The 26,338-nt window shown below is 40.9% G+C and overlaps 1 protein-coding gene across 2 annotated transcripts; it reads left to right on the top strand.

Annotated features, from left to right (window-relative positions):
• Positions 1 to 872: 872 nt before the first annotated feature.
• LOC119738198 (sodium-dependent noradrenaline transporter-like) lies at positions 873 to 24,631 on the top strand. Of its 2 annotated transcripts, none has more exons than XM_038212957.1 (13): positions 873 to 1,061; positions 4,212 to 4,778; positions 8,654 to 8,785; positions 9,326 to 9,572; positions 10,571 to 10,709; positions 12,303 to 12,541; positions 13,142 to 13,266; positions 17,530 to 17,642; positions 19,051 to 19,282; positions 20,702 to 20,802; positions 21,753 to 21,923; positions 22,664 to 22,735; positions 23,067 to 24,631. In XM_038212957.1, exons 2-13 carry the CDS (start codon positions 4,247 to 4,249, stop codon positions 23,088 to 23,090), a joined length of 2,127 nt encoding a protein of 708 aa, XP_038068885.1. In that variant the 5' UTR covers positions 873 to 1,061; positions 4,212 to 4,246; the 3' UTR covers positions 23,091 to 24,631. The 2 variants fall into 2 exon arrangements, with proteins under 2 accessions (XP_038068885.1, XP_038068886.1); XM_038212958.1 differs by having other exon boundaries at positions 873 to 1,097.
• The last annotated feature ends 1,707 nt before the right edge of the window (positions 24,632 to 26,338 follow it).

Genomic DNA, 26,338 nt, shown 5'->3' with positions numbered 1-26,338 from the left:
GATTATCTGTGCCGCAATAAACCACAACTTTATATGACACTTAAAACAAAGCACACATGGATAAAGCGGTCGCCAAGTGATCATGATTATTTCGGTAACTATGTACAAACCTTGTTATCAGATATTGCATAAAACGGAGAAGTCATGTTTTCGCAGGGGGTGGAAGGGGTTCATTCAGTCGACGGGAGGGGCTCAATTCACTATTTTCTTACAAACTATCCAAACGCAATCTATTTTAGGGGGTTCCTTCAAAACCAAGCTCGAGTTCAAACCAGTTCTGAGGAAAGCACCCAAACCAGATATTTTTAATTAAGGAATTAGAACGGCAACAAAACAGAAGACTCAAAAGACATCATTTTCACGACTAAACAGAAGGAAATTGGCACATTGTAATTGTGAAGCTCGGAAAAAAAATAATAAAAGGAAGGGCTCTGAATTTAATTTAAAGAAAAGCCTTTTTTAATCTGCCAAACAAATTAAAAACTTTTCATACAGTTTTCAGTGATGTTTAAAAAATAGTTTTAATTTTGTAGCAAAATAAATGGGATTTGGCGCCAAAATCAAAACTTTTCAAACTTGATGTTAATGTTAAAAACATTTGTGTGGTTACAAAAATTAAAAGGCCCAAACTAACTTACCCTTGCAGCCTGTAGCCTACTATAATTGTATTACATGTACTATACATGTATACATCCTTTTTTTGCCGATGCGTATAGTTTAACTTTTTCTTCAGAATTAAGCCTTGAACAGAAGTGGTTCCCCTTTGAAAATGGTAGGCTCGGTAAGTCAACAAAACTGGAAGTGTAAAGCAGAAATGCAAGCACAAAGGGACTGCATTGTTATTTGCATAGTCACTCGACTGGCGCCATTCAGTGTGCATACAGACCGTTGAAGTACCCAACTTTCTTAAATCTGACAGGGCAACTTTTCCAAGCTCCACTTCAAAGTCTTTCGCTGTCCTCGAGGTTTGCATGGGCTCAGAAAATTGTCTTCCATGTGACACAAGTAAAGCTTACAAATTAATAAGAGGCGGACTGCCGGCCAGCTGGAGCGTTTTTCAGGTAGGAATGTCTTCATGAAATGCTGGATTTGCATCGGTACGATAAGTCATCAAAATCAGTTATAATAACATGAACCCGGCATGCACTGTGGTACTGCCATGAATGAAAAAATGAACTTGTCACGGTTGATTTAGGATTATGCATGCCTGCATGGCGCATGGCAATCATGGGTTTAGTGCAATCTACATGAAATTCAGTCATGCACAATGCATAATTTTATAGCTCTCTATATTCATTATATTTGTCATTGGTTATATACCTCCATGCTATACTACCGAGATTATCTGCGTCTGTAATTGCAAGTGATGCTTTCTACCCAGGCGCAGGCTTTCAGAGAAACATCGGTATTGTGTTATTTTTACTTTAATGCTATAGTGTGCGGAGGATGCTGTTATGAAAGTCTGCAAATTTGACTAAAATGACTAATCTTTGTCAAGTGGTGGTCCAAAAGTTATGGGGTTGGCAAATACATTATTACACTTTTCAAAAGGAGGTGTGCCCATATGCCGAAATGCAAACCCCCTTCCCCGCAGCCGGTTATACACCGAATAGTGAAAAAAAACCCCGTGTATATAGAATTTGAAAGACCATTGAAAACATCACGGTGCCCCAACATTCAACCAAACAAAACCTGCAACGTTAGAGCCCGCGATCAAAGTGGACTGAAGTACACATTGCATGCTGTTTCTCGTTCGCAAATCGGACAAAAGAACTTGGCATTGACATTTTTGGCAGTTTGTGTATAAAGGAAAGGTGAAAGTTGGTCGGGCGAAGGGATTAATTGTTTGTTGTGCCACGGGGTTTAAATTTCTGCCGCCATATAGGCCATAGGGTTTCATATGATGCTTGTTCGCATTTGGAGGAAAAGTTGTGTGTTGAGGAATATAGGTACCGTAACCCCATCTTGTCCATGGGGGTTGGGGGTTCAAACGGTGCTCTCTCAATCGGTATACCATCTCTGAATAATACCATCCCGGCCTGGCAAATTTGGGGCAGCCTTTTAAACAATAAGGCCCCATTCATGATTGTTGTTTTCCTTCTGATAATAAAACATGCGATTTGTTAGCGTTACCCATTATAAATGGTGATTATACAGAGGTTGGGAATAGGGTAAGGTCCATATAAATTCTGAAAAAAGCCCTTCTAATCCTAACATTTTCTTTCCTGCTATGTTCGGAGTTTTTATTTTTGAAGTCCCTGTGTGTATCATTTTCATTTACTATTCAGTATATTATTTTCCTACAAGTAAAAATTTAAAGTTCCGTGAGCAATTCTAATCCTTTTCTCACCATACATATTACTATAGGACATATGCATCCATACTCATTACATTGAGAGCCTTTCACGTTATAAAAGTTTACAATCATGGGCGTCGGCAGGATTTTTTTCGGGGGGGGGGGGTGCAAAGCACATTTTCCCCAAAAATGTCTTAACTTTTTCAACTTATTCTTCTCAATTTATCTTATTCCGAGCGTGGGCAGGGGACCGTTTGCCCTACCCCCATCAAATTAACAGCAATATGGCTTCGCACCTCTTTTCACTTTTTCCCCCTCTCCACCCCCACCCCCCCCCCCCCGAAAAGGGCAAGCGCCCCTCCCCTTGCCTCGCGACGCCCATGTTCACAATACTCGCCGAGTCCGAGAAATACAAACAACCATAAAGTGCAAGTTGATATTTTAAACTTCACAAAACGCGCCTGCAATCAACCATTGTCCAAACAGCGCAGGGATGAATTTCGCACAGGCCAGTGTCCCTAAGAAAAGGTCAACTCCTTGAAAAAAAAATCGGTAAAACTCGAACAAGAAGTTGAGGGAAGTGGGTCACTCAGTGTGGGCGTGGGGAGGAACGCCCCCAACAATCACAACAGTCGCGGATATACATCGATAAGTACCCCCTCCATCCCCCCTCCAAAATAAATACTGCGCTATAATCATTGTTTGCTAACACCTCCGCTCAATTATTATAAATTGTATAAATTTGAAGAAAAAAAACAATCTACCCAAACTATACATGAAAAAAACCTCGGATATTCATTCTCATGGTCAGCCTCAAACCTTCACCTCCATAAAGCTAGAACATCTCTACTTATCGACTGTCAGAAACCATGTGGAACCACCCCAAACCACTGCCTATCTTTAGTAAATCAATGTAACACTTCAACAACTATATCAAAAAGTTGTTGTTGACAAGTTATACTGATAATAAACTGATAGATATACTGATATCAAAATAAATACTCAATTTCATGTCATTTCTCGGATTGTTGAAAAGGTATCATTGTTTTATAATTCCTTGGCCACTTTTTGCTCCTTTCCCTCTTCCTTCCTTTCTCGTATCATTATAATTAATAGATTGTAATTACGGGATCCCTCGTATCATTTCTGTCATTCTTTATATAGATTCTCGTTAATTATTGTTTTGTGATATGATTAGAAAAAAATAAACCATAAACCATAAACCAATTCCTGTTATGAAGAACAAGTAAAAAGGCAAATTCGAAATGCTTTGGGCGGGGGGGGGGGGGGGGACTTACATCAGACGCTTGGGGCGCTGTTCGTGGTAATTTATATGTACAACCGCGTTTTGGGGGTCGGTGGGCGATGGGGCAGACACCCCACCATTCCCCCGAGGGCCCCTCCTCTTGGGTGCGCCAAGTTCAGGGGACAGACCCGGAAGAAAAAGTCATTTCGCTCAATGTCAAAGATCGTGCGACTACTTGCAAACCATACAAATGAGAGCACGGACCAGAAGAAATAAACCAGGAACTCAATCAAAATATAACGAAAAGGAACAGACGCGCCAAAGTATTTTCGTGATGTTTTTACGGAATTAGTTGGGGAAGTGATGTGATGTCCTTGTCTAAGTTGCCATAGCAACCTGATTGTCTTTTAATTAGTCGATAATTGGGAAGTTAAAGTATTTAAGTTATGTGAATTTTAAAAGGGCAGTATTCTTGTAGTTGGAAATAGGCAATCAAATTAACATTCTTTTACTAACATAATTATTTTCGTGCGTGACGTGTTTCACAGTATAGTTACGGAGATGAAACATGATCAAGAGGATACTAATATGCAACAAAAGTGTTTGCCCTTGTGATCAACATGGTTAGTCCAGCATTACGTCTTTATATTGTCTGTTTACTCAATGCAGTCGGACCATTGACATGCCATGATGTCTGACTAAAAATGAGCGCCAACAACTCCTCGAGACCGAAGGGTCAAACTTTGGACCGCAGTGATGTGACTACCGATAAAGATACAGCAGACGGCCGGTTGGTTGAACCGGGAGCCAGTGATAGACCAGTACCAGCGAGGCATGCGTACAACAACTCCCACGGAAGTTTACGCGGGGCTGCTGCTGATGGCAAGGGACTTGTGAACTTAGGAGCGGAGGACGATGCGTGCATCATCAATGATCAGTTGGAGTCAAGGAGAGCACCGGAGGCCGCGAGCTTGAGCACCGAGCATCACCCGGGCAGCTCGCCCGCATCAGACGGCCCGACCACCACCGCGATGGAGATGAAGGTAAAGGCTCGCCAGCATGACATTGTCCTGGAGCTGCCGGACCACGAGTTGGCCGTGGTGGACGACGGCGGACGGGCGGACGGCCGCGAGAACTGGGGCGGGAAGATCGACTTCTTACTCTCCATCATCGGCTTCGCTGTGGACTTGGCCAACGTGTGGCGCTTCCCTTATCTGGCTTACCGTAACGGTGGAGGTAGGTCGAGATTACGACACCGCCATAATTTTAGCAACCGGTAAAAGTAAATATTTCCATGATTTTGTCTCACCTGAGTAAATAAGTCTAAAGGTCTAAAACGTCCATTATAGAAAAATGCAGTATCGTCGCGTGCCGCAACGAATTAGGCCTGGAGTCCGTACACGTTGTGCTGCCGTGTGTGATTTTGTTGTTTTTTGTTTGTTTATCAATTTGTATAAGGCCTATAAACACACTATAGATAACATACATTTTGTATTAACAATTTTACCGGAATACCATAGGTGTATACTGTGAAGCTTGTAAAAGAAATTAACCACAGCTGTGACAGACCGGTACTACAGTCGAGTTTTTGTTCAGTTCACCCATCGGCGCTTATTGTGTGTGACTTTAGTGAATTTGCCATTACCATCATTATAATTTCATCATCCTGGACAAATATGCACCACACATTTAGAATAATGCAACGCCATTTAACATTAATAAAAGCATTCAATTGTTCGTAGACAGTCAAAGGTCTTGCGATGTCACGGGAACGGCTGATGCTAGGCTTTAAAAATGTTGAATTTAGTCTAACTGTTCGGAGTGCTGCTAAAACGTTTTGAAATTGTTCGTTCTTTACCTTATTCAAAATAGTTATAATCTCCTGTTTCATTGGAATAAAACCACTGAGAAAATGTTCTACCCCCCCCGGATGGCATGCCAGTCCGTCTCAGGTCCCCCCTCCCCCCCCCCCCAGCTGATGCCGATACCCATATATACTCCTGGGTGGAGAGAGGCAAGTGGGTGAAATAGCTTGCCCAAGGACACCACATAATGACCAGCAGCTGGATTCAAACTTCCGACACTCTGATCATAAGTGACGAACCCTGTTCAATAAGTCACGCCCCACTCGAAATAGTTATACCATTTCCCTTTAAAGTTTCTTCTTAAATTATGTATTGTAATAACATGCAATTTTGACTGAGAAAAAAAACTAACGAAAGTTGAATGCCCTTGCACTTTAATATTTCTTCGGTCATCATAATCGCGCACGAGGTGAAGGCTTTCCCAAGGTCTTGTAATAAATCTACGTCACAATGGGACATAATTTTTTTTTCAAGGTTTGTTTGAGAAAAAAATCGTATAAGAGTGTTACGCAAAACGTAAACACCACGCCAATCGTGGGAGTTTTGAGTTTCAGTATAGAGTCCTCGTTACCTCGAGAATATGAACTATATTCGGGGTCTCTGACCATTGGTCTGTCCCTCTGCAAGGGGAGGGGGTGCTCCGGACGGACCCTCACCCCCACCCCAACCCCATCCCAATCGTTCGCGGATGAGTTCCATGCACTTTCAACTCAGTGCATGTCGCGTCGCTTCATGATGACCAAAAGGAGTACGATGTATACGGCCTTTGTGTACCCAATAATATCTTTCGGTATAGGATAAACAATACAACTCGCTTTAAAGGCACAGAATCATTTGCATTCATCTCAAAAGTAACATTCCGAATCATATCAAAAAGCTTGCTTGAAATAAAGATCTTGCTATTGCATAAACACCCCGTGACATTATTCCCTCTACCTTGGTCTCATGTAGAAGAAATCAAGAAATGTGATTTCCAACGATCTGTCAATTGACTGAGTTTTGGAAAGAAAGATTGCTATATAGACGAATTCGTGTTTCGTGATCAAAAGCTTGTGCACGGATTTTCACTGTTTCCTCGTAAAGTGCAATATCCACTGAGCTGAAATTTCAACAGGTTAGGTTTGGAACATTCTTTTTTGGATTTTGAGTGGTGTTATTATTGAAAACGATCAGAATGCATGAAAAGCAAATGATCCTATTATAATTACGTCTTTAACCACGATAAATTATATGATATGTGTTGTGTAATTTAATTGAGATGAAAAGTTCCAACTCGAAGGTTGATGAACACCCCTCCCTCCTTAGTCCTAGGTCAAGGAATGGGCATGTTTATTATTATCATTAGTGGGAAGTTGGGGTGGGCGGGACACTTTGCTATAGGTAGGCCTATGCATACACCATGAGGATTGCTTACACGAAATTTGCTCCGTGGGGGCAAGGGCGGATACAGGGGGGGGGGGGGGGGGGGGGCGAAGGGGGCCATGGCCCCCCCCCCCCCCAAAAAACGAAATCAATTTTTTTTTTATGTGACATCGCAATAAAGGCAGGCAATGAGTACACCACCATCTTTTCCTCAAAAAAACATTGGTTAAAGTGGTCAGAAATTGCCTCAGATCGCACCACAGAGCATCTAGAATCCAATTTTTTTTCGGGGCCCTTAAGCGGGCCCCGAATCCCACGCCGTAATTTTTTTGACCCACTTTTTGGGGGGACCAAAAAATTCCCCCCCCAAAAAATTGTGTTCTGGATCCGCCCTTGCGTGGGGGATGCAATGGCTTTAAAAGTCTGACACAAAGTTTTATTTGTGCGTGCTTCAAAATCACGCCTTAATCCTAAAGGGGCCGGGGGAACCCGGCCACCCCCTCCACTTTTTCCGCGATAGCTTTAAAAAAAAATGTTTTTCGCGACCCGAGCTGTTCTGACTTTTTAGCCTCGAGCCTTGCGCATCGTTTGATACCAAAAACATAAAATTTTCCGGCGCTACGCGCCGTGAAAACTGAATTTCCCCATATGCGGGAGTGTTCACGGAGCAAAATTACCATTTATGCACATGAATAAATAATTAGCCATAATTCCAAAACCCTTTAACCTATGGTCATGAAATCTCTTGGGTATGTTTATGAATAGTTGTTTTATGCATGTACCGAGTTTGAAATTTGTTCGTCACTCAATGGCTGAGATCTTTTTTGGGGGGGGGGGGGGGTGGAATCCCTCCCCCCCCCAGCTGAGAGATGATCAAAATAGCCCGGCCCTTTTAGGGTAAACGGATCACGATTTCGCCCATCGACAATTACTCCCCCACACGGTAATCACTTGTGTTCCCGTTTCTACTTCAACTAGGATGTATAAAATGCATCACTGTTCCCACTATTTTCGGAGCGAATGTCTTGAAAGGGTTATTTTGGGCGAACCGTTATAATGTATGCGATTGACGTCACAGCTGGTATGCTCGAGTGCTCTCACACGCAACAGAGCGGCCGTGCGAACATTTTGTACTTTTTTTTCCTCTTCATCCCCGTAATCTGTTTCCCATATTGTTCGATTCTTTCGATCCCAAGGTCTTGCAAACAAAGGTCTTGTCAGAAACATTTCGAGTGTCCGAACGTGAGCCGGTTGTTTTACACGATAATCCCCAATTCAAACGGAAGCTAGGCCCGCTTTATTGTGCACCGAAATAAAAGTTGGGCAAATAACTAGTATTTTGCTGTGTGTTCGTCAACATATACCCACTGCCTACAGTCTTGGGCAGATTCCTCTCAAAAGTTGGTCACTTAACTATCAATTGACGTTATTAGGCATTATAAACATACCCAACTGTGCAGTCTTTCTTATTTTTTCGGTGCGTTTGAAAGTTTGAGTTTATTTTATAACTAACAATTTTGCAATTAAAACAGGATAACTAATGTCAACAATATTTCGGAACACTAAAAATAAGTTGGGCAAATGGGTTGGTATTCCGCCCAATGTTGATCAACATACCAACTGCCTACTCTCTTGGACAAATTCTTCCCAATACAGAGTTGGCAAATTTTCACGTGTAGTTTGCGTGTCAAAAAGTCGAGAATATCCGTATAATTATTTTGTCATCGGCAGCGATACTTTTGTTGTCCGACGGCGATCCATTAGAGACCGTGATTAAATTTGAGTTATAGGAGCAGAGTACCGAACTTGCTTCATGTCTGCTCGTACTTCATGTGAATCATTTATTAGTTCTAAGCTAATATAATAACTGTCCTTTTTTTAAAGGTGCTTTCTTGATTCCGTACGCGATCTTCTTAATCTTTGGCGGTCTTCCCATGCTCTACATGGAGCTGGCTTTGGGTCAGTACTTTCGTCAAGGGGCAATCAGCGTCTGGAGTATATGTCCACTCTTCCAAGGTATTGCGCCCAATAGGTATTGTACTCGAGCTTAAAGGGCCCACGGCATAAATTTTACTGAGAACATTGTTTTGTGCAACATTCTACTCCTCTTAAAAGAGTATGAAAACAACTTGATATCCCTTTTTGGTTAATGTTATTGAAGAGTGCACTTCTTTAAACTTTTTAAAATTTCCCATGCTTTTCCGGACAAGGAGCGCGCTTTCACACAATGAACATAAACGTTACACGTTTGTTATAAAGGTATAACTTAGCTTTCCCTCTCATGGGCGTCGCGAGGGGGGGGGGGGCGCCCCCCTCTGGAAAAGCACAAAAGGGGGGGGGGGGGAAGGAAAAAAGAAAAAAGGCGCGAAGTCATTTTGCTGTTAATTTAATGGGTTGGGGAGGGGGGGGGGCAGATGTCTCTGCCCACCCTCGAAAAAAGTACAGGGATTTCGGGGGGACAGGGGGGGGGGGGTGCTTTTCCCCCTCTAGAAAAAATCCTGGCGACGCCCATGTTTCCTCTTGTATTAATTGAACGTTAACACTTTGGCATTTCAGGTCTAGGTTGGGCCGTGGTTCTCATAGCCTGGTATGTCGCATTCTACTACAACGTCATCATAGCCTGGTCGATCTACTACCTCGTCGCTTCTTTCACGTCCGTATTACCCTGGTCCGACTGCAGCAACGAATGGAACACGCCCCTCTGTTACGATGGATCGTTTAACGAGTCTTGGGTTAGGATCGGTGATGAGGCGTTCTTCGTTAACTCCAGCACGGGCAACTCCCCCGCCAAGGAATATTACGAGTAAGGACTCATCACTCTTTAATCGGTTTGGGTTCACAACACTGGCCGATCCGGGAGGAAGGGTTGCGGGGGTGGGGGGGGGGGTGGTGAGGGGAGGAATTGAGGTGGCTGTAGCCCCTCCTGCTTTAGCCATATTAGTTCCCACAATCCTACACTCCTTGGCCCCATAGCCTCACCTTAACACGCCCCTCCATACCTCCGCCGTTCCCTGTTCGAAATATCTTGCGCGTTCCGGCGATCAGTGAATTGCTTCTGCGCCCGCCGCCCGTCTGATTTCCTGATCCGCCCGTGTTCATTGTAACAAAGGCCTTTGGTTTCGAAAACCCGAACACTTTTCCCGTTTCCATATTCATACAAACCGAACGCAGCATATAAACAACACCTTTCCTTTCCATGCATGATCCTAATTTGTTTTTCTCAGCCCACTTGGCGGTGAAACAACCTTTTTCGTGACTTCTGACTATTGAGTCCGTTGCACCAAAATATAATAGCTATTTGACTTGCATCAAAATTCGCCGTTATTTTCCCCTTTTCGTTAAAAATGCTGACGCTAACTGGGTTCTAATCATTTACCTAAAGCGCTTGAAACAACACTGTTAAGTAGTGGCATGAGGAGAGGGGGCTGAGCACGAAGGATACAGTGCCCCGCTCAACGGGTCGTGTGCCCCCTCCCATCCCCCTTGCGCCCGCCCCGTCTCTGTTAAGAGTTTAGGGGAAGACAAAAATAAGCTTGTTATCATTTTGAAACCCATTTAGTATACCTCCCTAGCTCCAAAATAAGGCACCAAAGTCCCCCCCCCCCCCGGCAAATTTGACCCAAGTTTCGCCCGTTGATTGTTTTCGACAAACAACTGGCACAAAGGTTATTCAAGATTTCTATTGCTTTCGTCTCTGTTCAATCTTCAAGCAGTTTTAACACCAATGGACAATTCTAATCTTAATTTAAATGATTAAAGAGACTGAAGAAGGTGTTTTGTTTTATTTGCTCGATTCTTCAGACGCAAAGTTCTTGAGATGCATCTGAGTGACGGCTTGCACGATTTAGTGGGCCTCAAGTGGGAACTAGTTCTGTGCTTGCTCGCCGTCATGGTCATCTTGTTTTTCTCCTTGTGGAAAGGAGTCAAATCCTCAGGAAAGGTAAGCTTTTCTTCTTTGTTTCAGTTCTTTGCAAGTTATCATAGGGGGTTATGCCACTTCCATATTGCTTCCCGGACAGAGAAGTGGAGAGCTTAAAGATTAAGATCTTTTATCCTTCAACAAATCAACACAGTGTTTCTCAAGTAGATTATAATACAAACAAAATACTGTGCCAACATCTTCATGTCTGAGATTTATCGGTTACATAAAGTCCCGCGACTACATTTGAACGGCATACAATCAAGTTGAGGGTGTGTATAAAGTTGATATCTATTAATATATAAATGCTCATCCTTTTAGGCTTTATTGGTGACGACAACTTTACCCATTGTACAATAAAGCTCTCAAGTACATTATTATGCACACAAATTCAAAGTCCAATTTTGTCGACGTGATATCGGTCACCGATTATCGCGAAGTGCCATTTCAATGTATCGCATTCAAGTTGAAGTTTATGCACATCATTCTGACTTGATTAGTGAACGAAACTTTGTATCCTACAATAATTGTGTGTTTTTTCCCCCCAGTAAAGCCTTTAATCATTATACAAACAAATATTGTGCCAAGATATTTCTGTCTGCGGTAAATTGTCGGTTACATAAAATACAACGATTACAAATCAAGGTGTGTGTAAAGTCCATTAACATCTTTATAGGCTTTATTTGTGACGGCAACTTTTATCGTATATTTTTTTCTCTAGTAGCCTATATTATAATCATTTTACAACACAAATACTGTTCCAAAATCTTTCCGTCTGCGTTTAATTGGTATAGGCCTACTTAAAATACATGTTCCGTGGTTACAGATCAAGGTCTGACGGTCATTAAAATGAGTGTATTTATGAAAGTTATCTTCCTAAGTATAATTCTTATGGTAACTTAAACCTACATAATAATTTGGTCTTCCATACTTCCCAAGTATAATCAAACACTGTGTCGAGCTACTTCTGTCTGCGTTTTATACATAAAACATCGCGATTATATTTCAAAAATATAATTCAACAAAGTCACACAGTCAGTTGTTGAAGGTTGAATTGTTGAAGGTGTGTATAAAGTTTATGTCTATGAAAGATCACAACTGTAACCCATTATAAACTCCTTCTCAGGTGCATTATCAACACCAGTGGCGTAAATCTGTGCCGGCGAGTTTGTCTGGGGTGTGTGTGTGTGTGTGTGTGAGTGGGGGGGGGGGGGGGGGGGGGGGGGGGGGGGGGGGATGACTACAAACCAAAATTGCCGGGGAATTTCGAAAAGCGGGGGCGTTGGGGGCGGCTCTTCACCAAATTGCGCTTGCGACACATTTAGGTAGTTGGGAAGTTCGAAGAAACACCTCAAAATCGGGTTTTCGGGGGTTTCTCATCACGAAAAAGTGGGGGGGGGGGGAGGATGATCCAATAGCCAACCCCCGGTCAAAAAGTGATGGGGATGTATTAACACCCCCCCCCCGGATTTACGCCCCTGATTATTACACAAGAAAAAAAACTATACCAAACAATCCCTGTCTCGTTATATCGATCTCATTATCGTGAATTATATATACAGTCAAATTGGAGATGTGTATAAAGTGAACGTCCATAAATGCTCATCTTTCTAGGCGGTGTGGGTGACGGCAACTTTACCCTACATCGTCCTGATCATTCTGCTCATCCACGGCTGTACGCTGCCGGGCTCCGGCAAGGGAATCCTGTACTACCTCACGCCGGACTTTACTCGCCTCCTCGCCGCCCAAGTCTGGATCGACGCCGCGGTCCAGATATTCTACTCCATCGGGGCTGGCTTCGGCGTTCACTTGGCTTACGCTAGCTATAACAAATTCCACAATAACATTTACAAGTAAGGTTTTTTAAGTAATTTCGTTTTTAATTTAAAGGCAGAAATAGGAACATTGGTATGTACCGGACCTACCGATAAGATGACGAGAAAATCCTTGCTCGAAGTGAAGATATACGGATGGCAACCCCATGTGAAAATATTTCGTCCGAAATCGTATCGTTTGGAGAGAAACTATATCAATAAAGGTGCTTTAAAAAGTGTGTCTGCCGGCACACTTTTTTACGTACATTAGCAACGGAATCCAATTATGAGACCCCAAAACGTGTGCATATGTTTTTTGTCTGTTTTCTCTAAGCTAAAACATCCATAGATTAGTAGTTATGCACTCTACTTCAGATTTTGAGCGATTATGTTGATTCAAACAAAAAATGCACAAAAGCAAAGTATCCTATCCCTCTAAAGTCTAAAAACTTCACTTTGTATCAATAAAGAAAAGTAAAACAATCAGATATCACAAATCTTGTCATTACAAGACTTCCTAATACATTTTCGTACATTATAGCACTCGGTCACCGAAAATTAACTGGAAAAATACAATTTATTAAAATATTCATACAGAAACTCTCTTTTTTCTTTCTGTCTGTCCTCTCCGCCAATCAGAGACGTCCTATTCACCAGCGCAGTCAACAGCGTGACGAGTTTCTTCGCTGGCTTCGCTGTGTTTGCTGTGCTGGGATACATGTCGGAAACGACGGGTAAAGACATCGAAGATGTAGCCACGGAAGGTAAAGCAATAACATTAGGAAGATTAACACACATTCAATAAGATCAAGATTTTTTTTATCCTAGTAATTTTTCAATCTGTAGGCCTATGTTTTATTTTAGCGATAAAACTAGTTTGTCTCCATATACGCGTCTACAACCCTTTGAAAAAAAGAGCTTTCGTACGCGTGCTGCGAACAATGGACCCGCCATGCACGGAAGAGAACTGAATAATATTGTCGGGCCGAAAATAATTGGAATTTTGTGAAGAAATAATTCAATAACTAATTCGTCGGTGGGTTTGTCGGTCGATGTCTCCTTCAATATAGTGACCAACTTTTATATTGCTTGGAAAATAGCAATTGAAACAAACAAATCTATTTTTTGGCAGTGAAACTCTCGAGACACAGAACGGGAAATGCATCTTTAAGAGAACCATGCACACGTGCATTCCCTAGGTCACATTCAGTTTCGGACGTTTGTAGTTCTTTATCAGAACGTTTGTGTAATTATGGAAGCACTGGAAGATGGATTTGGTGCTTCTTACATTGTCTTTCTTATAGACTTTACCCATTATAAGGCATTATTTGTGGTACCGGCTATCAAGATTCAGCCAGTCGATCCTGCTGGGTTATTACTCTAAGAGAGCTGGTTATGGGCTACCTTACGACAATCAGGGTGGATAAGTTCGCTCCCTTGTGATACTAGAAGTACAATTAATCTAAATAGTACATAAAATGCAAAGTTTCAGCTCAATTGAGGAAAAAAAAGCATTTCGTATAATGAGTGTTTTCGATACCCATACAGCGTCGAAAAAAAATTAACATTTACGGGAACGCTACGTCCGAATTTTTTTTATGTGAAATTGGTGTCAAAAAATGTCTGTAACACCTTTGTCTACAAACTCATAAGAAGAGCTCGGCACGAATTAAAGAAAATGTGGTAATAATATCAATAAACGGAAGGCAAAGTATGCCCCGCCCTTTCAAGGCATCTGCACGGGGAAGAGGGAAAGTCGTGGGTTTGATTCCCCTCAACGATTTTTTTTTTTCATTTTACTTGCCACCGCTAGCTCGGACAACATACAACGCCTTTAGGCCAAAAAAGAAAAGTCTCCGGTTTCTGGTACATGCGCGCGCGTCGCCGTAGCCATGCGCGTCGGCAAAATGAAAAGTTTTTTTTTCAATGAAAGATGATGTCTCAAAACCGCCAACTCACTGGTTTGACTGGAATCATGCTGCTGCACAATTTTAACGTGTTTTTAGATTGGGTTATGGTCATGGGCGTCGCCAGGATTTTTTCTAGAGGGGGGCAAAATTTTTTTTTCACATTCTCGAATTATCAGTTTTAGAGGGGGGCAGGGACATTTGCCCCCCCCCCAACTCATTAAATTTACACCACTTTGTCTTCGCGCCTCTTTTTTTTTTTTGGCTTTTCCAGGGGGGGGGGGGGCAAGTGCCCCCCCCCCCTTGCCCCCCCCCCCCCCTCGCAACGCCCATGGTTATGGTCGAGAATAAGCTTTATGTGGCCTCTCTGGACTCCCATATATTTGCACTAAGTTTAGTCGGGCACCATTGGCAGTCATCAGCCATTTTGAAGCAAAAAAATCAGGTAAAAAAAAAGAAAAAAAGCCGCGTCGCCGCACCACTTTTTGGGCAAGCTCCATACCAGAAACGGAGACTTTTTTTGGCCATAGAAGACAAACGAAGGACGCTCACAGGGGGAACGGAATGATAGAAACGCGTTAAAGGGAATGAAACGAACTCCAGTGATGTGCACTGAATGCGACACAATAGCGTGAATCTGGCAAAGGGACAGAGACAATGAGCATACATGATGGAATAATACTTTATTTATTCAGATTAAATTGGTAAAAACACCTGTCTCCCAAAAATACAACTATCCAATTAAAAGTAGTATACCAAATTTGATTAAAAACCGTCCAACAGAGTAAAAATACATTAACAACAATAATTCCCTTAATTACAATAATTCCCTGAATAATACGAACAATCTGTGGGACAATTACATGTAGTCGTGTATATTATAATTATTTTGAGTTGCATTATAACAGTGTGTTAATTATCTCAAATTTCTGAAAGATTAACGAAATACAAAGTCAATTGCAAGACTGACCAAGAAAATATATACTAGAAAATCTGCATAGTTATATTTCTACAGAAATTCTATTGATAGAGGATAGTCGTTGTGTTTTCCAAGCTTTTGATAGCATTTTTGAATACAACCGTTGAATGTCACTGAATCGAAAAATAAAAGTTTTGAATTTATGGGACGGAGCAGCGTTTTGTGCATTTTCACTTTGACGTAGGCCATGATGACATTTCATGCCAGATTGACTTATTCCTTAAACTGGAGCAGCCTTCGTATTTCTTAGACCTCATGGGTAGACTTTATGCGTATAGCGGCCATCTTATAGGGCATCCTTCGTTATTTTAATTCAGTAACAATGAGTGCTTAAAAGGTTTATTTCTCGTATGTCACAGCAAGACAAATGTATTGCCTTGATGACTGCTACCTATAAGGTCCATATACGCCTTGTTTGAAATAATGTGGGCAAGAGAGAGCGCCTTTTTTCAGTGGGTGACCTCTCTTGTATATTCACCCCGCAAATGTATTATATTATGTTATTCATTTTTAAAAATTATTTCATTGAAAATAAAACATGACAAAAAATAAAAAGCCCCGCTTCCTCCTTTTTTTTTCAGGAAAAAAAAAAGGAGCCAGCCGACAGGTTGCTTGTATGAGGCTGCATCCTAAGGCCAAAACAAAAAGTCTCCGGTTTCTGGTATGCGCGCGCGTCGCCGTAGCCATGCGCGTCGGCAAAATGAAAAAGTTTTTTTTTCAATGAAAGATGATGTCTCAAAACCGCCAAACTCACTGGTTTGACTGGAATCATGCTGCTGCACAATTTTAACGTGTTTTTAGATGGGTTAGGATCGAGAATAAGCTTTATGTGGCCTCTCTGGACTCCCATATATTTGCACTAAGTTTAGTCGGGCACCATTTGCAGTCATCAGCCGACATTTGAATAAAAAAAATCAGGTAAAAAAAAGAAAAAAAAAGCCGCGTCGCCGCCCACTTTTTGGGCCAGCTCCATACCAGAAAGAGGAGACTTTTTTTTTGGCCTTAGAAGACAAACGAAGGACGCTCACAGGGGGAACGGAATGATAGAAACGCGTTAAAGGGAATGAAACGAACTCCAGTGATGTGCACTGAATGCGACACAATAGCGTGAATCTGGCAAAGGGACAGAGACAATGAGCATACATGATGGAATAATACTTTATTTATTCAGATTAATTGGTAAAAACACCTGTCTCCCAAAAATACAGCTATCCAATTAAAAGTAGTATACCAAATTTGATTTAAAACCGTCCAACAGAGTAAAAATACATTAACAACAATAATTCCCTTAATTACAATAATTCCCTGAATAATATGAACAATCTGTGCGACAATTACATGTAGTCGTGTATATTATAATTATTTTGAGTTGCATTATAACAGTGTGTTAATTATCTCAAATTTCTGAAAGATTAACGAAATACAAAGTCAATTGCAAGACTGACCAGGAAAATATATACTAGAAAAACTGCATAGTTATATTTCTACAGAAATTCTATTGATAGAGGATAGTCGTTGTGTTTTCCAAGCTTTTGATAGCATTTTTGAATACAACCGTTGAATGTCAATGAATCGAAATATAAAAGTTTTGAATTTATGGGACGGAGCAGCGTTTTGTGCATTTTCACTTTGACGTAGGCCATGATGACATTTCATGCCAGATTGACTTATTCCTTAAACTGGAGCAGCCTTCGTATTTCTTAGACCTCATGGGTAGACTTTATGCGTATAGCGGCAATCTTAGAGGGCATCCTTTGTTATTTTAATTCAGTAACAATGAGTGCTTAAAAGGTTTATTTCTGGTATGTCACAGCAAGGCAAATGTATTGCCTTGATGACTGCTACCTATAAGGTCCATATACGCCTTTTTTGAAATATTGTGGGCAAGAGAGAGCGCCTTTTTTCAGTAGGTGACCTCTCTTGTATATTCACCCCGCAAATGTATTATATTATGTTATTCATTTTTAAAAATTATTTCATTTAAAATAAAACATGACAAAAAATAAAAAGCCCCGCTTCCTCCTTTTTTTCAGGAAAAATAAAGGAGCAAGCCGACAGGTTGCTTGTATGAGGCTGCATCCTATTACGTACCACTTGTATCATTCATTTTCAAATTCGTGTTGTTTTCTTTTAATTTTCAGGTCCGGGACTTGTCTTCGTGGTCTACCCAGAAGCCATAGCCACAATGGGTGGCTCCGTCTTCTGGTCCATCATATTCTACATCATGCTGATTACGTTAGGCCTTGATAGTTCGGTAAGCAAGATTGCCCTCCATATTGCAATATGGCATCGTGTAACGAAGGGATCAGATTAAGGGTATACTCCTACTCCTATGGTTCTGACACTCTGTACAAACAATATTTGGTCAGATTTTCAATAAAAAGTCATAAATCTAACTAAAATCAAATAAGACCATTTGTCCGCTTGCACTAAAAATCAGTCTAAAGGGTTTATAGTCAAACTTGTTGACAAGAAGAATGTAAAATGAATTTTGAAGTCGACAGCTAAATCGATTGATACCCAGTATTTGGGTGTGCCGTTTGAAGGTTGCAACGGTGGAAATCAGTCTTGGCCTAAAATAGATAAGTACAATATTAAGAGTTGCTGAGGGTCACCAAAGTATACAGTAGTTGAGCGATAGGTACTAAGTTATAAAAGTGGCTTAAACGAAAGTGGATGACCTCGAACTTCGGATGTCATCAGGAACTATGCACGTCAGAGCTGCTTTTAAGGGATTAGACAACCAAATGATTTTGATTGAAATCCCGGTTTCGCCTCAAGCTTGAGTTGTCCAAACCAAATGGATACACTGTATATATCAATCCTGGCACGCTGTCAATTCTATCAGGAAGGCCCCCTTAAATGGCGAAAGCATTGTGCTAGCTGTTGTCTAGATAATCCGTCATTGGGAGGTAACTTTGCACAATAGCTTGCACAATACTTTCGCCATGGAAGGGGCGTCGTTTGTGCATAGTGATGCGGATTCGTCTATACTTTGGTCACTCATACACTGCAAAAACTGGAGTGTTAAATGTACACCATTGGTATCTATATAGGACCATCTGGTGTTAAATATTACTGGTGTTGTCCTATATAGATACGAACGGTGTTGAATTAACACTACAGTTTTTGCAGTGTATAACGACGTAATGTATATCCGAAGCAGAGCTTGACATAATACACCAATCCGATTTTGAAATTACAGTGACGACTCTGGTATAGCCAATCCTGGCACGCTTCCATGCCTGAACACCAATCACACGTGCGCTTTGTATATAGAGCTGAACAGGTCACTATAAAAGGATTATGCACTCCCCTTTTATAGCATCTGTATTATAGTATCCAAGCGTCCCAGTAATAGTGGAAAGCCAGCCGGCAGTAATCACAAAAAGAGGGAAACTGCATGGGATTAGGTCTTTATTGAGCAGGAGTTCTGGAAGTTACACTCGTAATGGTCCAGGGTCATAGTTGACACGGAGTCCGGGTCATTTTGACTCTGAGAAGTACAAAGTCAACTGTATGATCCGGATTCAAGGTTAAATCGGACCCTGGTCTTTTTTAGAGTGCAGGGGCCTACAAATCTCATGAAACCGATATCGGATAATAATGGTCGAATTTGGGATGACAAAACCTTCTTCTCTGCTTCTCTCTTTTTACCACAGTTCGGCGGCCTAGAAGCCGTCATCTCCGGCCTGACGGACCGATTCCCGAGGTATTTCAGGAAGCGGCGAGAGCTGCTGACCCTCGCCGTGGTAGCGAGCGTTTTCTTCTGCGCCCTGCTCAACGTCACATACGGTGGCATCTACATGTTCGTACTCCAGGAAAGATTCGTGGCCGGCGCGTCTCTGCTCTTCGTGGTCATGTTAGAGGCAATTATCATATCGTGGTTTTACGGTTAGTTAATACCCGTTCAAAACAAAAGTCTGTCCTCAGAGATGGTAAAATTGCCACGAAAAGTAACACCTATAAAGGAGTTTACGGTGACAGACGATTTAAACTCAATTTGGAAAAGTCGCGATGACAAAACTGTCTTAAGTTAAAGGAAAAAAATCTGCTATCATTTTTTTTTTGGGGGGGGGGGGTAGGAGTAGCCAAAGGTTGTTATTACTAAGGGAATAAATGTGTGCTTGGCCGGTTTTAAACACTATGTTTAAGACCGGTTGGAGTCTTAAAGGCGAGGGTAACTGTCAGTATGCAGACTCCAACAGGTCTTGAACATGCTTAACACAGGCGTAGCACATATTATTTCCCATTCATAAATACCTTTTCAGTCAAAACTGTTCGGTCTAAAAGTCAAAATAGGTCAACAATTATAAATTTCCAACGATTTTGTTCAACAACTTTACATTATGTTTTTCGAGACGCCACTAATAGTATAGCTATATTATGGTTGTGTCTCTGGTGAGTCGTCGTAAAACAACTCCTTGGAGATTACGCGATTGGCGCAGAACGCAGCTGTGCCGGTGTATTGTGAAATTAGGAATATGAAATACTGACTCACTGGTAGTATTGCGCATGCATATACATGAGGATTGTGAACGTTCAACCAATACAACGGTAAAAGGCACCGGATTTCATAGGAGTCCAAATCTCCTGTGACACTGGAAAAAGGTTTAAGACCAGCCAGCCGGTCTTTATCAACCGTTCAAAACTGGCCACGTGACGGGCTCTAGACCAATGGGAATGGGTAAACTGTCTTAGGTATTTATTGCTACCCCTTTCCCATTTCCTATATCACCATTATTATGGTTACTTATAACATTAACATTAAACATCATTTACAATGTAAAGACAATTCACTTATTAACAGACAACAATTAACATCACAATTCAATGAAATTGGGGTGGGGGAGGGGGTAAGCGCTGGTGAAAAAAGAGCATTTAAATGGAACAAGGCGATCTAGAAAATATTGGGTGGGGTAAATATCCCCTTACCCCCCCCCCCCCCCGATGGCTACGCCTATGCAGTTAACTACTTTGTGAAACTGAAATGCATGCCCCAAAGATTTCTTCCTTTCTTTGTGAAACATGCTCCTTTTGGCTGTAACAACAAGACTTTTCGATGCCTTTTGATGGATTTTTTGCATCAGGGAAATCCTTAAACTCCAATATTAACTGCAATGATTTTCATCAGTAAAGAGCGACACCCAATTATAAAAATTCCAGACTTCCAATTGAATTATAGTGCATTGCCTAAAAGTGTATTAGGCAATTTTCATCTAAGGCCGACTAAAGAAAATCTCTCAACAAAATTTAAATTTGCAATCCTTTGCCAAGATTTTAATCACGTTTGTCTTCTTTTTTTTTAAACAGGGATAGACAATTTCATTGACAACATACAAGAGATGCTAGGTTTCAAGCCGGGAATTTGGTGGCGCCTCTGCTGGAAAATCTTCGCACCTATATTCTTAGTTGTAAGTTCTTAAAACTCTTTTCCCTATGAGCAATTCAGGTAAATTTATATAGGTGTGAGGCAAATTTAACTGCGCATGCCAAATTGCATGTTTTTACCAGCAAAGTGCATAACTTCTTGGCACAATTATTGAATCAAACTGCTCTTATTCTACCGCCTCTATTACATATTTAGGCCACGCCTACAATGGGGGGCGTTGATAACACGTGTTTAAATGGCTGAATATCTTATCTCATGTCCAAGTTTATTTCATCAGAGCATGAAACAAAAGGGAAACGAATGTAATTTACAGTTATTCTAAAAGAAAATTATTGTGTGCCCTTTTTTTTACAGCAAGCTCCGCTCAAAAATGTGCAAGATTCAAGATGGGTCCACCTCTCGAAATAATTTTAGCCCATTTGAGCCCTGCATGCCAAGTTTCATCATGTTTTTACCACAAAGTGCACAATTTTAAGCTGAGCAGCTCCAGAATCCTCACATAATTTTCGTTCAAAATCCTATTGATAATTGTGTGTTTTTCAATTATATATATTTTTTTGGTCATCAAAGTGCAGCGGCGGCGGAACAATTTTGAAAGTGGGACGGGAGGGCGCAGAAGGACTGCCGGTGCCGGCCGGCCGTTGCATATTCGAAAGGGTGGGGTTAAGGGGGTTGTGTAGGGGGCGGGGTTGGGACGGTGGTTTGGGGCTTTTGTGTGTTTTTCCTTCCGCTGCCGCGCTGCCTAGCGCGCTTGTGTTTGCCCACAGGGTGATCGAAAGCGATCATTTCCAGAGACGAGAGACTAGAGAACTTCCTTTGCACAATAGGGTATATTTTGCATAACAATGGGGGATTCCCCGTGGAAAACAGTGGGGGCCGTTCCCCCTCCCCCCCCCCCCCCCCCCCCGGTTTCGCTGCCGTTGTCGAAGTGTCACCAAAATAATTGTTGTTCTCCTTCATCTCCCTGTCCAGTTTATATTCATCATTAGTCTGGCACTGAGCGAGCCTTTGACCTACGATGATTACGTGTACCCGCCGTGGGGTCAGGCACTAGGCTGGCTCCTCGCCATCTCGTCCATGATTATCGTGCCCATATTCGCCGTGGTGAATGCCTTCCGGTCCGAGGGCGACAGCTTCAAAATGGTAGGCGAAGAATTAATTAATTGTACTCGACAGCTCACACAAGTGTTTCCCCAAACTCTTGTTCGGCTTTTTGTTTGGCTCCATATAGGAGCATTTCGAAAGTTAAAATTAATAAACTTCCAACTTCACAGTACCCAAGCACTATACCCCTATAAACGTGGACTGCTTTGGGGGCACTTGCACCCCCTGAAAAAAAGAAAAAGGAAAAAGAAAATAAATCGAGGAAAAGAGGGTCGAAATCCATATTGTATTGTTAATTGAATGCATATATTTAAGATAAGAAACTGTCGGAAAAGGGCCTAAAATACGGCTGTTGATTTCTTCGCATCGCTTAGGGTGGGTGCTTCCCCACTAGAAAATATTTGCATCGTTCACGTTAATGTCTACAATAAGCCAATGTCCATTGGGACTGACGCCTAAAAATCTCCTGATGCTAAGCCGAACTTGGTTATAATGTTTGGGCCCCTATCCCCAGAATGTAACCAATATGTTTCGATTATACCGCCAAAATAGAGTGCCGACAATGTTTGAAATATTTGCTTTCCTTTTGAAAATTGTTTTCTTTAATAATTTCGTGAGCATGGTTAAATTTATCGGATTGATTTTTCCAGCAGATATTTTTTATGATCACTGCCTTTGCAAAAGTGGAGTTATCTACCATGTATAGAAAAGACAATGTGATAGCATCAACATAGCCTAATTCTGAAATCGTGTACTTTGTTGTTTTTTTGTTAATGCAGAAATTGGCGTTTCTCATCACACCGAAAGCTGAACATGACGATGTGCGGAAGGGAAAGGTCAAGAGGTTTCAGGTAATGTTTTAATTTACGTCCGCTTCGGTTTAATTATTGCCAATCGATACATTTCCCATCGGTCCGACAAATACTAAAATAAAAAGCGCCACCCTGCGTTCGCAACTGTTAAAGTATGGCAGAGTGTAGCAAACTGTACAATATCCACAACCATTTGTACTGTTAACTTTCCGATAAATTTATCAGCAGTAAGGCATCAGGCCTGTTCCTTATTTCTGTTTCCCCTTTCTTCTGTTTTCTTTTCTTGTTTTTACGGTTTGGTTGGATTAAACCATGCATCTCGCCCCAGTACTGTGCGTAATTTCTGATGTTTTCGCTCGTCTCTTTACAGAGGAAACACTGGTTGTCACTCTGAAAGTCACAGACCTTTGCTGAACGACTCTATTTAGTACCAAGCACAAACTCCAGAGAGACCAGGAAGAAAACACCAGCTTCAAAAAATAAACAAGATTATACTCATGCGTGGTAAAGCAGGCCCGAGAGTACACAGAATTCTATGCAATTTTGATTCATATTTCTCGGGAAGTCTTTTCATGCATCTTTGCCGGAGCTCGTTTATCAGCTTTATGAGGTAATCCTATATGATAGCACTGCCCGGTTAACACGTTAGTCGGGGAGTCAGTCAGTCAGTCAGTTAATAGTCCGAGACCAGCCCAAAGTGTATTTTCTTAGGTTCCGAGACCATTGAGCATAACCACCAGACGCTAGTGCGAAAGTTGCGCTAACTCTAAAAAGCAGATTCTGTTAACACAGGAGGACGCACCACAATAAGTAATTTTGTCTGAGCCGATAGAGATTCGGAAACGGAGGTCTTTCCAGAATTTGGCGTTTTTGTTGGAGGCTATATACCTGTATTATTTTACTGCAGCTATCCAGTATCTGAAGCCGAGAATTATCTTCTTCTTGACTTTGTTCGATGCGTGTTCAAATTAATTCAAACTGTACCGGTGTCAACGCAAAGACATGCCCCAAGTCTACGCCAAAGCGCATGCGTGAAGCAGTATGCTAAATTGTCCTTATCTCTAACAACATGAACAAGGGCGTTACATGTAAAAACTGTCAGTACGAGAATCATGAGATTATGTCTTAACGCTAATCGTAATGATGCTGTCGTAAAAAAGGTAGATTTTGTTACTCTTAAGGAATTTTTAAAAAGAATTTTAATGTACTTATACTCTTGGAAATGCAGTGTAAATAAATGTACACTTTATCGTTTGTTTGTTATTAATAGTTATAAATAACTATTTAAGAATAAAATTGTGTAAACAAATTGCGTAAAAAAACATTATTAAGCTACAAGGCAATACATGTATCACCAAAGGCCTTGCTCTCTACCGAGCTCTTTAATATTTCGATCTCTTTTCCCTAACACATTGTAGATTTGCGAATAAACCACAACATTTCGATTTGTATACATCTTCTTCTTCTTATTTTTCATAAAAAAACTCTTGTTTTCTGTTTTTTTGGGCGTCTTCAACCTTCTGAAAACATCTTTTATGATAGGTTGCTTGTGTGCCTCTCAAGCGTAAAAAGATCTGTCTGAAATCATTTGTTTTGTTTTTAGAAAATTAGTCGTAAGATTGGTTTCGTATAATGACAGCTTTCTTCAGACAGTATCTTTGCAAATTGTGTAAATATTAAAAACATGTATATATATGTGTGTGCTATTTTTTGTTGATGGTTCTGTTGTTGGTATTTCTACAAATTCAGCATTAGCCCAAGTATAATGGAATTTTTTTTATTAATATTGCTAAACGCACCCCAGCATAGATAGATATAGGTATACTATAGTCATGTGCAGTACTTGTGTTATCGTTTAAAAAACACAACTGCATGTATATCTTTTGTAAACCGCTAAGTAAAGGTTTGAAACCGTTGGAAAATCCAAAAAATAATTTTATTTTCTGTGAAAACAACACCATTGAAACTTTTTCCTTTCTTGCATGAGCAGTTCTCAAAAACGCTGCAAGCAACCAATACCAGCGGCCAAGCAATTTGCCCCTTCCGAACAAGCACATTTTCAACGGGCCTGCACTAGCATACACACAAAATAATAAAGTGTACGGGACAGACCGCTTATGGGTGTACCGAGACGATTTTACATTTGTGGATTTGTTTTAAAACAGAAAGATAAAATTAAAGATATCTAAGGTGTAAAAAAAAAAATGGTATTTAGATCGACATATTGATCTAGTATACGGGGATTTCATGACTCTACTAATTACCGAACTTTGGCTATAATTACACTGAAGGTGTTTAGTTTAGCACGAGGATGGCCTGCAAGTACCCTTTGTAAAGCCATTAAGAAACGAACAGAAGGGATTAATTCTTAGTAGTCATTCATAAATACCTAAGACAGTTACCCATTTCTATTGGTCGAGAGCCCGTCACGTGGCCGGTCTTAAACGGATCGCCACCTTCGGCTCGGGTCATTATGAGCGTCCAGACACCAACCCTGGTCTTTAACATAGAACGGCAAACTACATATATATATATTCCCTTATTAAGACATGCAGCTAAGGAAAAGAACGAGCCATAAAATTTATAAATGCAAAGCCATAATTCATTCAACCGTTAACTAATAAAAAAAAAAATAATAAATATATATATATACCATTTGTAAAATGTATCTTTGGATAAGGCCAGCTGCATGCAATGGCATCGCTTGCTCTCTCAAATCGCTTGCTCCTCACACTGTACATGTAGTTATTATAGTTTTAAAATATATTGTATTTACAATATTTGCTTAACAACTATGCATTTCATCATATAATAACTATGCATTAATCAAATAATGTTTTATCCCATTGTATTGAATTGTATTGTATTTGTAATGTATTGTATATACATGTTTGTAGTAATTATTTATTGTATGCAGGGCCCCAAGGTTTTACCAGTTCAGGAAGTTAAGGAAGTGACTCGAGTCGAGTCGAGTCATTAGGTCAAAAAGGTCGAGTCGAGACGAGTCGAGTCACTCGAGTCGAGTCACAGCGAGTTCTCGAGTCGAGTCAAATGTATGCTCGAGTCAATTCGAGTCATTGATAACACATGGACATTATCTAATAAATACCAGAATGGAAGAAGGAATTCACAAGGCACCAGTGTATTATGAAGATCCAAAGACTTATCAAGCATGCTGTTTGGTACCCAATAGACAACTTGTGCTGGACGTTTCTACCAAAGATGAATGTAACAGTAAATTTAACAAGAAGTGAAACTTCGGTTTTATCTCTGGTTTGGCTTTGGGTCTGAAATATTTTTTTTTTACGCTGAGGGGATCAAAATCTTGAGTAAAATAATCGATTTTTGTTTTAAAACTTGCTTTCCTTGCGAAACCTTTGCCACATGTACAAAACTGAAGGACATGCATGCGACACATGGAAGTTGTAGAGGGAATATGCAGAGTTATACAGCGTTATTACTGCTCTGTATTATTCATGATGAAACTGTCTGAATATTGTAACGAGGCAATTAAAAATACGCCACCCTGGTGTACAACAGTCAGACTGGCTCCCAGGTGAATTTTAGCTGCTAATTTACCTTGTACCAGAAATAATTTACGTAGATTTTACATAATTTTGTTTTTTTAATTTATAGCCGTAT

The sequence above is a fragment of the Patiria miniata genome, unplaced genomic scaffold (assembly GCF_015706575.1).
Source record: "Patiria miniata isolate m_02_andy unplaced genomic scaffold, ASM1570657v1 HiC_scaffold_3, whole genome shotgun sequence".
Taxonomy (NCBI): Eukaryota; Metazoa; Echinodermata; class Asteroidea; order Valvatida; family Asterinidae; genus Patiria; species Patiria miniata.
This window is presented reverse-complemented; position numbering and strand designations above follow the sequence as displayed.